At 42.6% G+C, this 16,176-nt stretch overlaps 1 protein-coding gene across 2 annotated transcripts in view; it reads right to left on the bottom strand.

Moving 5' to 3' along the window:
• The window catches only part of adam12b (ADAM metallopeptidase domain 12b), a 95,037-nt gene that overhangs the window by 14,487 nt on the left and 64,374 nt on the right, over positions 1-16,176 (bottom strand). Inside the window, exons 12-19 of one of the 2 annotated variants that reach the window (XM_008282348.1) lie at positions 12,878-13,055; positions 9,825-9,914; positions 8,591-8,786; positions 8,377-8,485; positions 7,691-7,889; positions 4,858-4,935; positions 2,698-2,806; positions 2,180-2,318 (exon numbers count right to left, since the gene is read on the bottom strand). In XM_008282348.1, the coding sequence (XP_008280570.1) occupies positions 2,180-2,318; positions 2,698-2,806; positions 4,858-4,935; positions 7,691-7,889; positions 8,377-8,485; positions 8,591-8,786; positions 9,825-9,914; positions 12,878-13,055 (1,098 nt within the window). Of the gene's footprint in view, positions 1-2,179; positions 2,367-2,697; positions 2,807-4,857; positions 4,936-7,690; positions 7,890-8,376; positions 8,486-8,590; positions 8,787-9,824; positions 9,915-12,877; positions 13,056-16,176 lie in introns of both variants that reach the window. The other variant, XM_008282347.1, reaches the window with a different exon arrangement.

The following is a 16,176-nucleotide window of genomic DNA, read 5'->3' as shown; positions in this document are numbered from 1 at the left end:
TTCTTTTATTTTTATTTTTCCAGAATATGGTTATTGCAAGCAATCTATTTTTGCCAAACGTTTAAATGCGACATGTAGAAAAAAAGTGATTTTGTTGAAATATTGCAATTTTAGGTTTGGATTGGTACATGTCAGACAAGTAGAGAAAAGATTGTCAGAAAATTGAACATTTCTGTCTGTTTTTATACTTCCTGGCTGTAATTCTGGTGACTTTTTTTTAATAAAGATGTCACAAACCTGCTGATGGATTATGAGTTACTCCTAAATGTAACAATACAGAGAATTACCTAAACCTACAATAAATCTTTTTTTTTGCCACCTCGGCTGCTGCTGAAACAAAAAATGTGACTGACACAGCGCGACCTTTTAACTTTGAATGTCAAGCTTGCTGGCAGTTATAGAGCAACAACATTTTTTTTTCTCTCCCCTCCATCCTGCTTCCAATACTTGCTCAGTTTTTGTCCTGAGGGAAATATCTGGCTCTTCAGCTGCTAAAAGCTCCACCGTGTTCACCTGCTTGTCATTGACTCTGTCTGTTTGCTGTTTAGTGATGAACAAGTGGTACGGTGGGTTTTGAAAGCTTTTAAAGAAAACAGATGTTTGCTGCAGTGATGCAACGAAAGCTATAAAACTAAAACAACACAGTAAAAGTAAACAATGAGCTGAAACTAATCGTAAAGCTGTAAAACTGATGTTTGGTGATGAAAAAAGAAAAACACATTTTCCTTCTTTTAGATGGTCACAGTTAGATGTATTGGCCTGATTGTTACACATATTACTTTAAATAAAAATAATAATAGCTTCAGGAATACATGTGTAACTCACAAGATTTAAATGTGAATGTAGAGCACAGTAACACAAATCAGTTTAACTCAGGAAACCACCTCCTACTACTTTCCAGAGCTTTCAGTAACAGTCAGTCAAACTCCACTCATGAGTTAACATTACTTTGTCAGACTTCCAGTAGTACAGTCGTAACGCGATAATCCGACACTAAATGTAAAACCTTCTTTTATGTCGGATAGCAAGGCTGCAAGACGGAGGTTGAGATACAAGGAGGGCTTGATGCTTGAAGGGTCATTTGTTGTTAATTTTAATTGTTCATAGTTTTGATAATAACTAGTGTATTGGTAGAACACTATGCAACGCTGGATCTCACACCTAATTGACTGCTGTGCTTGTGCACGTTCCGGCCACTTCCACCCCAGGGGAGCGCTCTGACAGGAAGTGGCCGGAACGCACAGGCAGTACTTGGCTGCTGATGCCAGTTTACTTAGCGGTCACAGTTCTGTTTGGCGGCGGTGGAGGAGTGGCAGATACGCTCCACCGTTACCATCCATGTTTACTTCCGTAAACACTGAGCACGCTCACGGTGTGTGACGTCGTCGTGTCCTCTTCTGCGCATGCGGGACACTTTTGGGTCGTATGAAGTTCACACAGCACATCACATACAAGTCGCATTAAATTGGAAATGTGAACGAACTCGCGAAAAAAAACGGATTTCACAAAAAATCCGAATCGAGCATTAAGTCCTGCAGTCTGAACGTAAACAATCTGTCAGATTGTTCAGTTAGATAATACGCCTTTATCCTTATTGGTGACATAAAATGTAATGTCGGAGTGAGAATCCAAGGCTGTCGGTATGTTAAGGCTATTTTTCATGGGTTTCGTTTGTTTTTCCTAAAAACCTGTCGGATAGCAAAGTTTTCAGATTGTTAAGGGATTATCGAGTCACGATTGTAGTATTAATCATGACGTACTGTTAACTTATATCTCTTTATATATTATGTGTTGATAATTTCCTAGTCATTCCTAAATAAGAACTATGTAATTATTATATAGCAAATATGAATTAATTATTTGTTTGTTATTATAAACCAGGTAAGAAAACCAGTTTTTGCACAAACACTGTATGTACAACTACCCCCAGCCCTCCAAAAAAACTGATATAAAGTATTAACAAACTGACTAATGTCAACTGAAAAAAGACACTATGGCCAAACTGTGAGGTGTTACTTCAAATAGAAATATCAATAAAAGATCAGTGAGTTACAGAATTAAAATATTGCGAGCTAGACGATAAACTTGCTACTTTAACAATCTAAATTTCTCTTGAGGTTTTCTGTGACACATCGTCACTCAAACCTCGCTGTTGCTCTATTTTGCGTTGACGCCTTACCTGAGTTTCTCCAGCGTGCTCTTCCTGTTGGTGAAGAAGAGGCGCAGCAGAGTCTTCCTCTTCAGAAAGATGACTACAGTGGCTGCCAGCAGGCTGACCAGGGTGACCAGGACTGCCACAGTAATGAGCACGCTGTCGGCTGATGCCATATATGACAACACGCACATTAATACACACACACGCACATCTACAGCACGGAAAAGAAGATGACAGGACACGACGCAAAGACCGTTACAGCTAGGCCACGGTCAGCAACACAGTTCACATTTCTCTGCTCTTCACTTGTTTCCTGTTAAACACTACAGTGTAATGTATGACTGGGTGGACGGGGAGTTGGTGTTGTTCTAGGAAAAGTTATACTCTGGTCCAAATCAAACATCAATCGTGGACTGACTCCGCAAGAAAAAGATGTACAAGACGCAGCTGGTGGAGCTTTGTGTTCTTGCTTATTTCTGAGCTAGTGTTTGTTGTCTCTCTGTCTAGATGAGTGAAGATAGAGATTAAATTGTCAGCACTACCTGCCAGTCTCATTGGCCCGCTGTCAATGCTCCCACCAAAGCCGGCTTTCTCGCAGAGCGGTGGGGCCCAGTGTGCTTCGCAGTGGCAGTTCTTCTTGTTGTTGCACACCTGTAGACAAAGAAGTTGTACTGTATAATAGATGCTATATTGCATCAAAAAGCATCAAACTTCCCTGTATTACTAGAAGTTAAACTCGTAGATGATACCTCTACAAGCCATCTATCACCAGCTAACAAGATGAACACTGAACTGGTTGACTTTCTGTAAATCAAACATTCTGTCGATATAAGAAGACACTGGCTGTGCATGTGCGCGCATACTAAGACTTTTAATAGATAAAACATGTGCGTGGGGGAGTCCATCCCGTGAAGCATCGGGTTTCCAGTGCACAAGTTTGATCCAGGAGGATTCCCTGGTGAGGTAACGCAGTCCAGCTGTCAGTCGGCGGGAGGATGGAGAAGGCAGGGAGGGAGGCACGGTGGGAGTCGTGCAGCTGTGAGGGATTTACATCCAGCGCAGACATACAGTCAAGTGCCTTCCCTGCCTCCAGGCTACGGACACTCCTTCGCACCGGGTGACGGGGTTAAGAGGCACTCGGGGAGGTGGTGCTCGGAGGGAGGTATGATTCGGGGGAGTTTTATGTTTGCGTGAAGGGAAATGTTACCATAATACAACATGCACAAACACTGGAGCAAAGGCAATCTGTTGATTTTACTCAGAAGGAAAAAGGGTAATGTCATCTGCGTCATGTCTTCAGTAGAATTAACACACACACGCGGAGGGGGGAGAAAAAAAAACCTGAGTAGGCACCTAATTCTTGAAAATCCTGTTGAGCTGCAGATGCATACTAAAAACAGTTACACAGAGACAGATTATGTCCGCTTTATGCTCATTTTGTAAAAGCAATAAATAATTTATACTGTCTGGGGACATCTCATATATTTGAAATGGTAATAAGATGGCACACACTGAGTGTCATATTCGGTGCACACATAGTAATCAGGCTCTCTGCTTGAGTTTCTTATAGCGGGCTGAAAACACCACATTTTCATATATATTTGTTTATTGGAGACGAGCAGTTCATGTGGGTTCATAAAGAACAAAAAAAAAGAGAAGAGAAAAGTGCTTTTAACCTGCTTAATAAGCAACCAAAAATAGATGGCCCAGGGTGCAGTCAATACATGCCTTGAAATATTAAACTAAGCTGAATCGCAGGCAAACAATGTTCTTTAAGCTGCTACAGTAAATCCAGAGACAGACTACTTTCCCAGTCTGGTCTCGTACTGTGCGAGGTGTTTGACAAAATGGCAGACAAATTGTTTTGGCAGTTATTTCTGTGGGAGGGAAGACGCAGCTCAAGTCCACGCTCTTAATGTGAAAATATTTCTATTGCAAAGTCATTTTTAACACGATTATTTTTCGTTGCCACGAGCCAATCGGCAGGCAGCTACCACTGTTTGTTCGTTGCTCTCAGAGTGTTATTTTTTATTTACAGGCTAATTTGTTTAAGGGGTGGTTGATGAATTATAAGATAATCATGATGAGAAAAAAAAAAAACACAGTTTCAGGATCGCGGCTTTGATTTCTCGCTGCGCACCATCTCTTGCCGTAACTGACAGTGAAGATCACTAGTAACTGTGAGCTAATCGAGCCTGTAGTGAACGTTGGAGCCACAGAGCTAAACAACAAAGTAAATAAAACATAAAAGTGTCCTTTGATGAATTATAGATAAGAGATGCTGTGAGAGAAAAGTGATCATTTTTGAGCAGAAAGTGTTACTTTTATATTGCAGCAGATTTTTGCCGTGTGGTCTTTCCCCCCGACGTGCTGAGCTGCATCTTTGTGTGTAGTCAAAAGATGATGGACAACACTTTAAGTAGACCCTAAATGATGCTGTTAAACAGGATTGATTTAACCTCAGTAGGACAATGAAGATTGATTGTACAGAATAGGAGCAGCTGCTATAACTCACAGGCAGCTCCGTTGCTCTGCTATTGTTTGCAATTATAGCGTGGAGAGGCAGCCACCTGAGTGTTCAGCTGGTCCAAAAGTGACTAAATGGATAAATACCGAGTCCTAGCAGGCTTGTAGCACTGTTTCGCAGGCCACAGTGCATAATTTAACAGTAAATACGGAGCTAATAGGTACTTTGCACTCACCCCACGTCCGTTGCACTTGCCAGAGCACTCATGCACACCAAAGACACTGACATTCTGGCACTGCCGGTTCAGGCACACCTATAAAGAGAAAAGCATCGTTGAACATTTCAGGAGGGAGAGCTGATGAGGATGAACGCAAAAATTAGGACTAAAGGCAGAAGAATGTTTACACATCTGTTGCACAGGTGTACAATATTTGTCCTGTCTTATTCAAATGAGGGAAACTGCGCCTGCAACCTGCCCTGTGTGTTTGCATTGTATTAGGTAGGTGTATTGAATTAAAATGTACATCCATTTACATAGAATTTTTAAGCCTAACACAACAAGTGAAGGGATGTTTGGTGCACATGTGGACTAAACTGAGCAATTTAGCTGTCAGGTGTACTTGCAGAGCAGCGCTCAGGTATCTGCACATTATCACAAACATTAATGTAATGCAGGAGGCAGGCGATGACGCAAAAGGGCACAATACGCTGTGTATCCTTTGGAACAAACAAAAACATCAGACTGGAAAAAGCACAGCTGCCAGTTGCTTTTATGTAGAAAATAAGGCCTTCATTAGGGAAGCTCTCATCTTCCTCGAATTGCCAGTCCTGTGCAGGCCATGTGCTGCCAACTTAATGCCCTGATTAGCATGGAAAATACGAAGCCTTTTTTCTTTTTTTTTGAGAAGAACAAAGGCCCATGACAACCACCCGCCTTCAGGCCATCAAATTTTCTAGATAATGTGTGGAGTTAACTTGTGACCTGTGTGACTGCAGCAGGGAGACCAGCTGACCTGGCTGACGGCCATTTTGCACACAAAGCTCAAAGGCTGTTGAGTAGCAACGTTAAGTGCCCTTGTGGTGAATGAAAAAGCTTCTGAGGACTTGCAGGACTCTGAGACCCCATTATTTGGCTCCACGTGTATCTGCTTGCCCGTCTGATAGTGTGCGTTAAGGTATGTTATCTCCACGTGTAAGAAATTCCTCCATCCTAAGCAGTTATTTTCTATCATAACCCAGCTCAGCCAAGTTTCAACCACAAAAGGCCTTTCAAAGGCTAAATCCACAGCTGCAGGGGCGTTTGTCAGATGCAATCATCTTCAATATTTGTGAGATCTACTTAGGCGACACCATGGATATCTGTAAAGGAGCACACATGGACTGACTGTGTCAAAAATTGTGTAGCATTTTCAGTACAACAGGAAATGATGAGAAAGCTCAATGTCCTGCATGTCCTGGATGTCTAAAGGTTCCATCACAGGCAGCTAGAAGTGGAAGATTCTGCAGCTTTTAGTATCAACGCCAGCTGCCTTGCTGTAGAAACAACATTTCAGCTGGAAGCATCAGGTGAAAGATGGCAATTTTGCACTAATGAGCTCCAAGTCTGCACCGGTTCAATAGACTTGCTTTAAAAATGGATGTTTACCTATTTACTTATTGATATGGAACAGTGGATAAGGTTGGCGATCCTGCCCACATGAGCGCCGTCTCATATGCTCTCATAACCGGTTTGCCCTTAATGTAGGACTGAGAACAAATCTTCTAACTGGCAAGCGCTCCGGCCCAAAGCTCGCGGCCTCTTGCTTGGCAGGAGAAGCGACTGACGTCAGCCGTGTGGTGAGGGAGGTTTAGAGGAGAGCTCATAGACGAAGAAAAGTTGAGAGGCACACCTAATAAAACAACTGGTTGCTATGAGGGTCTTGTTTAGAGCGAAGCATGATGTGTACCAATGGATCACTGGATTCACTCAGGAGTTAACTTTATTAGACGTTTTCTTCAGGAAGGGTCTCTGAGGAATCTGCTCGAAGGAACACTACTCTAGGTTCATAGAGTTGCAAAGCCTTCTGGGATCTCTGAATAGGACAAACAATAAAGCTGCCTCCTGTGGTCAGAGGACATTAAACAACAAGCTAACTAGCCAGAGCAAAAGCTAATGAAAGGACATCGTGAACAATCATAAAACAGCAGCGATGCCTTCAAGATGACAAACATTTTTGATCCATGCAACACTTCATAAAGACTCCACTGTGCATAAGTGAGACCTAATGTTAATTATATTGAGCCTTACAGAAGAAGAATATCTTAATCTTCTGAATCCCTGGTGGGTTTGAGAGACATGATATTTTGCTGAAATCATACAAATTATCGAGCCACAAACTGTGAAAACAATAGTCTTTGAACTAATCATGAGTGACTTTCAGTTTTGTTTGGAAAAAAACAATCAAATCTAAGCTTAAAATCCTAACATTTCACCAAAATCAAGTCACTCTAAAGGCTCCATTTTAAAAATTCCCCCCGAAATGAAGAGTTTATAGCCAGAGTCTGTATAATCTGGAAATCTGCACTTCTTGACAAAACCGACTCAGCTGTAACCGACTGTAATGTGGCAAAGATTAGAAGATGATTCAGGTGAACTGGGCTGAACTGCAGGCTGTGTTTACACAGAGCAGATAGGAGACAGGTACGGTAATAAATTAAAAGTGTGAGGATAATGTAAAATTTCTGCACTCGGTAGAGCCACCATTTTTTCTCAAGTATTTGTAACACATGTGGCCACTTGAAGAAATGTTGTACATGTTGACATCGTTTTTTCTTCAATTTTTGTATATCCAAAATGTATGTTTTCATTATTTATGGCAGTATAAGTTATTTAAACAAAACACATTTTTGAGTACTCCCTACTGCTAGCCATGGTTGTGCTGTTTCCATAGAGGTGCTTTTTTATTGAATGAAAAATGAGGCCACAGTGAGTTAAAATGAGACACGTGCACATAACGCCTTGAGAAACTGGTTGTTGTCACGAATCAGCTATAACCTCTTTATATTACCCCACTCCACTGATCACTCACCATGCTGTCTCCACACTTGGTACCAGCCAGAACGAGGCCAGGATCCGGCATGTCATCTCCCAGGTAAACATGCGTTCCTCGACACAGGATGCGACCTCCTTCTTGCAGCGGGATGTTGGTTTCAATCGACACGGCGTTTGTACCGATCACCGGCCGGTTGGCTCCACCCTGGCACTGGATTTTTCCACACTTGGCATCCCTGCGTACAACACACATGCATAAAGAAACACATGCGCACGGATCAAAACATTAAAAAACACACAGCGCAACTCTCAATTAAAAAGGCCTCACTCTGGCCTGTCAGTCATGGACGAAGATAAGTAAGTGGAGAGAAAGATGAAAAGAGCGCTGAAGAGAGCTGCAGTGCTTCAGTCCTCCGGTCATTAAAGCAATTACATCAATTAACAAAGAGCTTGATTACAGAATTCACCCAAAGGGAGAAGATCTTTAGAACAATTAGCCGACAAGAATAGCATGAAATGATTCATGAATACTTTCTTAGACCGCAATTAGCCGCTATCTTTCTCAAATTATGTTTTTCAAGCATGTAAACTTTTGTTTGAAGATAACGTGTCAGATTTCACAACATAATGATGATTGCTAATGACACTACTTAAGCTAATTAGTTGTGTTATGCACAGTAATTCCTCTGTACCTCGACCACATCAGTGCAGCTGCAGTCTTACCTGGCATCGCATTTGGCAAAGGAGCCTTTGGAGTCCTTCCCGCAGTTCCCGTAAGGATCCCCTGCAGAGTTGACTCTCTCAAAGCAGATCCCAGGGGCAGGCTTGGCTCCTGCACGGAGACAAACAAAGAAATCATCAAAATGAAGCGAGGGATTCCCTTATAAAAGCGAAGATGATGCTCACAGCTCAGCTTATTAGTGGCCACTGCCTGTACCTGGTCCCCACAGGGTGATGCATTGTTGCTCGTGAGTCTGACAGATGCCGTTGTAGCAGTAGCCTTCAACGTTGTGGCATTCGTGTCCATCATGCAGATAAACGTTGGCTGGGCAGTGAGGGCTGGCGCCGGTACAGAACTCTGGCAGGTCACATGAGTTACTGGACTCTCGGCAGAGAGTGCCAGCCGGTTTAAGCTGTAAACACACGCAGTTCAGTAAGGCCTGTTAAGAAACAAAATCTCCAACACTGCTGACTTCATCTATCTGTTCATAGCTTATGGGCTTTGTTTGTGTTTCATTGTGTCTTCGCTCTAACGTGACACGACTGTTTGCAAGAATATGCCAGTGAATGTTTGTACAGAGTTTCACAGCAATCCTTAAAATGGGAGTTGATGTATTTCAGCGCCATCTATGAAGCGTGCGAGATTAAAAGTGATACCAAGGATGACAAGTATTCGTTTGGCTGCATCGCTGATGAAGTTTAAAAATAAAACTACAGGTGAAGGCTTAATTAATGACCACCGTGTCCATGAATAATGATCGCCTCCACTTCTTATTAGTGAATCCACTAAGAAATGGCAAGCTAATGTCTACACTGACTTTAGAGAAGATTCTAATTTAACTTCAATTTGCATCCCTTATGTTGTGTTTTTTGCTAATACGATTTGATTTCTTTCTTTTGCCTGCATGTTCAAAATTAGCCATTCACATATAAACACCTACAATTCAAGGCTACAACTTATAACGAACATTAAACACAACTGATGTCTCATGATGTCCTATCCTGTGACGTTAACATGCCTTTGTGTACAGCTGAAAATACAATAAATGCATTTAATCCTCTTCAACAAACCTTTGCAAATCTCCTAATAAGAAAAAAAAAATCAGTGTCAAACAAAAAACCTCTGATAACTCAGTGGAGGCGAATCTCAGGCAATCCAACTTGAACTTGCCCTTAATTCAAACCTGCCTATTGAGGTAAAACATGCAAAGTTGGAATGAAGCAACCTGAGAAATTAAATTATATTCAGGAGCACACTATTATGAACCTCTTAATAACCTTCCACGGAGAATTAACAGAGTGTCAGAAAGGTTTTAGAAAGCTTTTAAAATACAATTTCAGAACTTTTTTGGGCTTTTCAGGTGGCATACGTGCATATAAATTGGAATAAGGTGATCCAAAGCAGAGGGAGAATGAGTGAGAGAGACTCTGGCCTGCGTTGAAGCTCTTACTCTGCAGTCTTCGCAGCACTGTCCGTGGGCGCACACGGCATCTCCCTTGAGGGTGCATGTTGTGGCGTTGCAACATGGGTTCATGCATTCCTAGAATGAAGCAAAGAAAACAGAAACAGTTAACGACATGTGGACCTGATCACCGCCCCGAAGATCCTCTGTCAGCTGGTCCCTGTCAGATCAAGGCTTCCAGGTCAGGGGGGAGCACCCTTCCTGTCCAGAGATTCCTGCCCTGACCTAGAGACCTTTGAGAGGAGATATATTAACTAAAGTGCATGTGTTTTGGATTTCTCAAGACCTTTGGACTTGTCTAAAGAGGAGCGTGTTAAATGCAGTGACCCAAAAAAAGCGGGATCTGGTTGAGACAGACGAAGCAAAAGATAGAAATCAGGTGCAGCACTTGGAATGGTTAAGACCTCCGCTGAGGTTTGATGTAGATACAGAAAAGATGTGGTGGAGTTGACTATTACGCTATCGTGCCAAGAAGGAGGAGTGGGATTTAAAGATTGCAGACACCACAACGACAAGATCGGCTCGCAGAAAACAACAAGATGATAAGAGGGAGAAGCTGAAACCTTCGGTGAGGTGGTTATCTTTTATTGAATGCCAAAAAGTGTCACGAATGACACTATCACGCAGAGAACGGCGCGCGGCTGTTTCTGCTTATGGGGCTCTACGGTAATGACAAGATGTGTTGATGGCTTGGAAATAGAGGCAGCTGGATGGTTGGACGTCTAATTTTCAGTGGATGTGTGGTTTTATGAGTCTGGCTGTTTACCTCTTGGCCCTGACGTAAGCCTATTGTTTAAAGAGGAGAGAAAAGGTTGCTTTCATCTCCTGGTCTGAGTGGGTTGGCAGATCAAACAAGCAGACCCTGTGCGGTGACATCATGGGGGCTATAGAGGGGCATGCTGGCAGAGATGGCAAATGCAGATTATAAAGTTGGCTCGTTGGTGGTCAAACACAATGACTCCTACCCTCATCTAAATGATGGAGTGCACAGTCATTATAGCATTTACCTAAATAATCATTGTAGAGTCAGTCAGGTTTAAAGACGTAATTTAGAAAGAGCTCGCTAATATAATTTGCGAGAGGGATAAACATCCCACTGTAACATCGCTTTACAACTGCGATTGTAATTGGATTGTGTGTTTTTTTGCAGTTCAACAAGACCAGCGGAGCGAAGACTCTCCTCTGGAGAAACCACCTCGCAGATCACATCACATCAACCTCAGGAAAATCTCGGAGTTAAACTTTCATGCTCACAATATTAATATTTCAAGCTTATCAGCTTAATAGCTCTTCGTCGAATCTCCAGAGTAAATAGCTGCTGAAAAATAAGGTATAAAATGCAGCGGGCTACAACAGTTTCTTAAATCTATCGGATGCATATTTTATCAACGCTTCTTATCTTCCGCCGATCTCGTTTTAAGGTTGTGTTTCCTTTCTTCTCAGCCAACAAAAGGCAAATGCTGATCTGAATCGTTGAGGTTTACTTATTTTAGGGATGCACGATATATCGGCACATCAGTATCGGCCGATATCAGCGTTTTTTCTGATATATCGGTATCGGTCTGATGAATAAATTAAGCCGATGTGAAAAACTGATAATTGTCTAACATTAACGCCTTCATCTCTCCATGTGATATTGCTTCTATTTCACAGATGTTTTTACTTAAATATATTAAAATATGTTCAAATATGTTTTACTTTTGTTACGTTACAAAGAAGACTATGTGGTCTAGTTTGGGCTTCTTTTAAACAGTTTTCTCACAGTGCTTACTTATTTTTCAGCGTGAACAAAAACTGAATATTGACATCGGTAATATCGGTTATCTGCGATATCAGAAATATCGGATATCAGTATCGGCCTGAAATTTTAATATCGTGCATCACTAAGTTATCTAGAACTTAAGGTGGCTGCAAATGTCAAAGCTAAACTTGTATATGTTTGATAAGGATTCAGATTTGAGTAGAAGATAATGAAATGTGGGAAGATGTGTCAGATGAAGAGGTGTTAGCTAATTTACTGGATTTACTGCTTTGCTTGATCTCTATACATTTAACATTCATGGTGTTTAAATAGTGGTCTGAAAACCAAGCAATTTCAAGTTCTGTCATTATTTTTACCACCCTCCTGGTAGCCACCACAAAACATCAGCAGCCTTGTTTGCAAATGAGTGACGCTCGCTTCCTGCATGTGACTCTCCCTTCACTTCCCAGGGTTCCCCGCAGCGCGTACGACTGAGAAACAAAAGTGTGCATGAACGCAGGCATCAGAGCGTGCCCATTTGTTTGGACGGCGCAGCCAAAGAAAGCTCGTTTCAGCTTGGACCCGACTGCACTTTTGTTTGTTTCCTTTGTCACACAGTTGGACAGTGGTTTGATTAATGGGCCTTCAACGAGGATATGACATCAGCGTGGCAGCCTGTCAGAGCCCCGTTCGGCACATGTGGGAGACGGAGAGAAGGTGTGATGTAAATAAAACACTTACATCGGAGGCCTCGGGCGGTCTCTGCTGCACTTTGAGGATTTGTTTGGCACAGCAGGTTTCAGTGCTTTTAAGTCACAATAACAACGTCAATGTCAGGAGAAAGTTTAAGTTTGTTGTGGTTTGTTAGAGGGGTTGTGAGTGAGCTGTTGAGACTTCCAGTTGTTCTAGCTGACTGCTTACAGGACAGTTAGTAGTGTTTCCGTTAGACAATTAATTTTGTAAGGGAGTTAGAGAAGTGCACAGAAAGTGTTTCTCCTCTTTTTTTTGTTGCATTATTCATTTCTACCCAGCCCTTCCTTCCTTCCTTACTTTTTGGGTGTGAACTTATTGATTTGAGGAGGCACTTTACTGTAAGTGTCTTGGGGAAAGGACCACCTTTGGACGTTTTCTGAATCCTAAATCACCAAACTCATCAAAATGATTTTTATACAGGGAAGCCGCCTGAAAACATTTGCTTGTTTTCACACATGGTTTCACTTTCACAGAGCTGCCCAGTGGTAAAGACTGATCCACTCCACGGAGGCAGATGAAGATAAAGGCCTTTTGCTGTCAGCTTTACCTCTGGCTCCCCGCAGTCGCACTCTTCTCCCTCCTCCACGTAGCCATTGCCGCATTTCTGTCCTCCGTAGAGCACCTTGACCTCGGGCATATTGTACAAACACATGCCCACGCCTTTCTCCAGACTGGCAGCGAGGTCCTTCTTGCTGCACGTACTGAACACTGTTGGGAACGGATACCTAAGAGAAGAATGAAGGAACAAGGTTGACTGACATGAAGGAATGAAGGGAGATTATAAAATCAAAATATAAGACCCGAAATGATCACAAGAGAAGTGAACTCAATCATTGTGCTGGGCAAGAACACAGACGGAGCTTTCACTGGAACCTTTGTTCAATCTGCTCATTCAAGAGGCCTTTTCGCACAAATTTAATGGTCTACTGACATTGTATGAGTGCCAGTTCAATGGATTTTCTATCCTACACAATACATAAACGGGCCATCAAATGTCCAAAAAAACATTTTCTCTGGGAGCTACGTTTTCACGAGGCCTATCCTGGCGAGAGAGGGACAATTTAAGAAACTGACTGGAGGGAAAAAGTCTGAGCGGTGGGTATGTTGGATGTGGATGATTTGTGCGCGAGGACACGTGTGTGTGTGTGTGTGTGTGTGAAACCTTGATAAAACAGCAAAGCCTGAAACCACATAATTTCTACTGCATTAATTTCATTCCCCGCTATCACTTACCTGAAGTGCTGACTAACGTCTAATTTAGTGCGCAAAGAAATGGAATTTCACATTGAAAGAAAGAAAGTGTTAAGACTGTAAAGATGAAACCGTGCGATACGCCAATAACAGCAGTGAAGCCCGAGGGAACAGTCCTCCTGCTAGAGCGAGCTCCTGCGACTCCACGAACCAAAGACCGGGGAAATTTAGGCACAGAAAGGGAGCGAGAAAGAGAGAGAGTGGAAAATAAAAATAATATGCAGACAAGTAGGACGGAGAAAAAGAATCAAACACAGTAGGGACAAAAACAGATCATAAGAAAACAAGGCAAAGACAAGGGTGTTAGAAAAACGGAGAGAGAGAGAAAGGAAAGTGGACAATATAGAAATATAGTAGAAATTTTGCTCCTCAACCAGAGATAGGAACAGAGGATAGCTAGGAGTAGTACAGGCCCTGAAATGGCTACAAAGCAGCACCAAACAACCACAAAGAGACACAAAAAGAGACTCAAAATGACTAAGATGAGATCGAAAATGACTTAAAAGATAAAATTTGACCCCTAAGAGATGCAAAACAAGAGTAAAGTAAATGACTACACCAAAAGGAAGAGCAGATAGACAACGTTAAAATGATGCAAAACAATGCCAAAGACACAAAGAGCAAAGTGTCACAAAATGACCACAAAGAGACAAAGACTCTTTCAGTTTGGGTCTCTTGCTTCTTTGTAGGAGAGGTAGGTGGACTTTCCATGGCTACAGGTTATTTGGAGTTACAGATAGAGCCTTTTCATTGATATTATTTCAAATTTGCCTTTCTTTTTTTACATTAAATAAAATGTTCCTAGTAGTGCATAGGCTCTTATCCAGTTCTCCAGACAGACATTGCTCAAATTGCCACCACTTCACTTCATCCAAGGCCTGTGTCCCACTTTGACCTCTCCAAAAACACTGTCAGTTTGAAACACAAGCCACAGGACACATACAAGCCAGCGTATGATAGCAACATTACCAAGCCTTGACCACATGCTTAATGCCACTCACAGCATCACAAAAAACACCCTCTGAAATGTGGGCTTTGGGGTGTATAATGGGGTATCTCACAGCTTCCATCGTGGGAGCACAGTCTAGCTACGAAAAGAGGACATGGGAGGACGCGGGGTGGAGAGAGCGGCGACGGCTAGCAGAGAGGATTGGCAGACATGTGCACAGAGAGAAGGAGCTGGCATCGGATGCTTGAAAAGCTTGACTTCAGACGGAAACATGTCATACACATACTTATGCAGCGATAGATTGACTGGGGTCTTCAAACGCAACGGGGCGTGGAGGCTGTCTGCAAAGCTCGGGGCTTGACAGAGCAGATTTGTGAAAATTCAACATTACACAGAATATGTTTGTGGAGGCTGGCGTTGGACGGAGGTGGGGAGAGGGGGGGAGGGGAGGGATGTGTGATGCTTTGCCTTTGCCTGAGGGGGATTTGGCTGCTGCAACTGCATGGATATTTCACTGCTGTTAGTTGACTATAGTGAAGCTCCTCCTGAGGGGGATGGAGATAACGGTGGAAGCATTCACTGGAAAAGAAATCAGTTTTTTTTTTTTTTCTCCCCCCCTCCAAAAGAACACAGATTTCCAAAGAACACAGAAAAACATCCTCTTCTAACGGCCACCCTTGGGTGAAGCTGCTGCCTCCACTTCACTCAGACTGTCCACCTTTGAATGTCGGCCGCTTTCATCTTTCACTGACGAGAAGCCAATCTACCTGTCTATGTCCACCTTTGTCTACTCGCATAATCCACTTGTTAGAGTCTTTTTTTTTTTTTTACCACCATAACACACGCGGAAAAAGAACTCCGCTGTCCCGTACACGGAGACCCACGCATGAAATCAAGAGACAGACAGACTATGCGGATCAAACTACGCCACAGAGCGGACCGAGCCCCTTGTAAATAGCATGGGCTGTCACTGATAACAGAACACAGGCACGCTTCAGGAGAGGAGCTGGAATGTGCGTGAGGGGTAAACAGAGTCTGCTCTCAATAAACTGGCATTAGCGGTAAAATTTGGGACAGTTGTCAGCTGTGTTTCTTCGCAGACGAAAATCAGGTTTCTGTGGACCAAATTAAACCCACGTGGAAAGCATTAGCAAGGCCCAGTGGATAAATGTATGCTAAAAACAACATGAATTCATCAGTATGTATAGAGCTGCGCTTTTTACTCGAGGCAAGAAAGCAGAAGACGGCATATGTGTTGAAGGGCGACTCCTTTGTGCGGATTATCGACGTGTTTTTTTATGACGTCTTTGAGCATGAATCAAAAACACACTCCACCATCCGTGACCTGTTTAGAGTGCTGCCCCGTCCAACTGCTATCATCACTAAAATCTACTGCAGAGCTCTCCCGCCGATTCCACGATAAGCTCAAATGAAAAAAGACAGACGCTAGAAAACGTGAGCCAAAAACAGAAACTAATGAAATCTTATTGATGGGTTTTAGAATAAGTGAAATGACATTCAAGCCAATGAAACACAACTCTGCGGAAGTGCCCGGTGACGTGCTCTGTCATTTATAAGCTCGACTATTTAAAGCAGAGGGCACCTCGAGCAGCCAAGGCGGGAGCCAAGAAATCGTTCTAAATGAT

This window comes from Stegastes partitus, unplaced genomic scaffold (genome assembly GCF_000690725.1).
Source record: "Stegastes partitus isolate 25-593 unplaced genomic scaffold, Stegastes_partitus-1.0.2 Scaffold267, whole genome shotgun sequence".
NCBI classification, from domain to species: domain Eukaryota; kingdom Metazoa; phylum Chordata; class Actinopteri; family Pomacentridae; genus Stegastes; species Stegastes partitus.
Note: the sequence above shows the minus strand (reverse complement) of the source record. Positions and strands in the feature narration are given on the sequence as shown.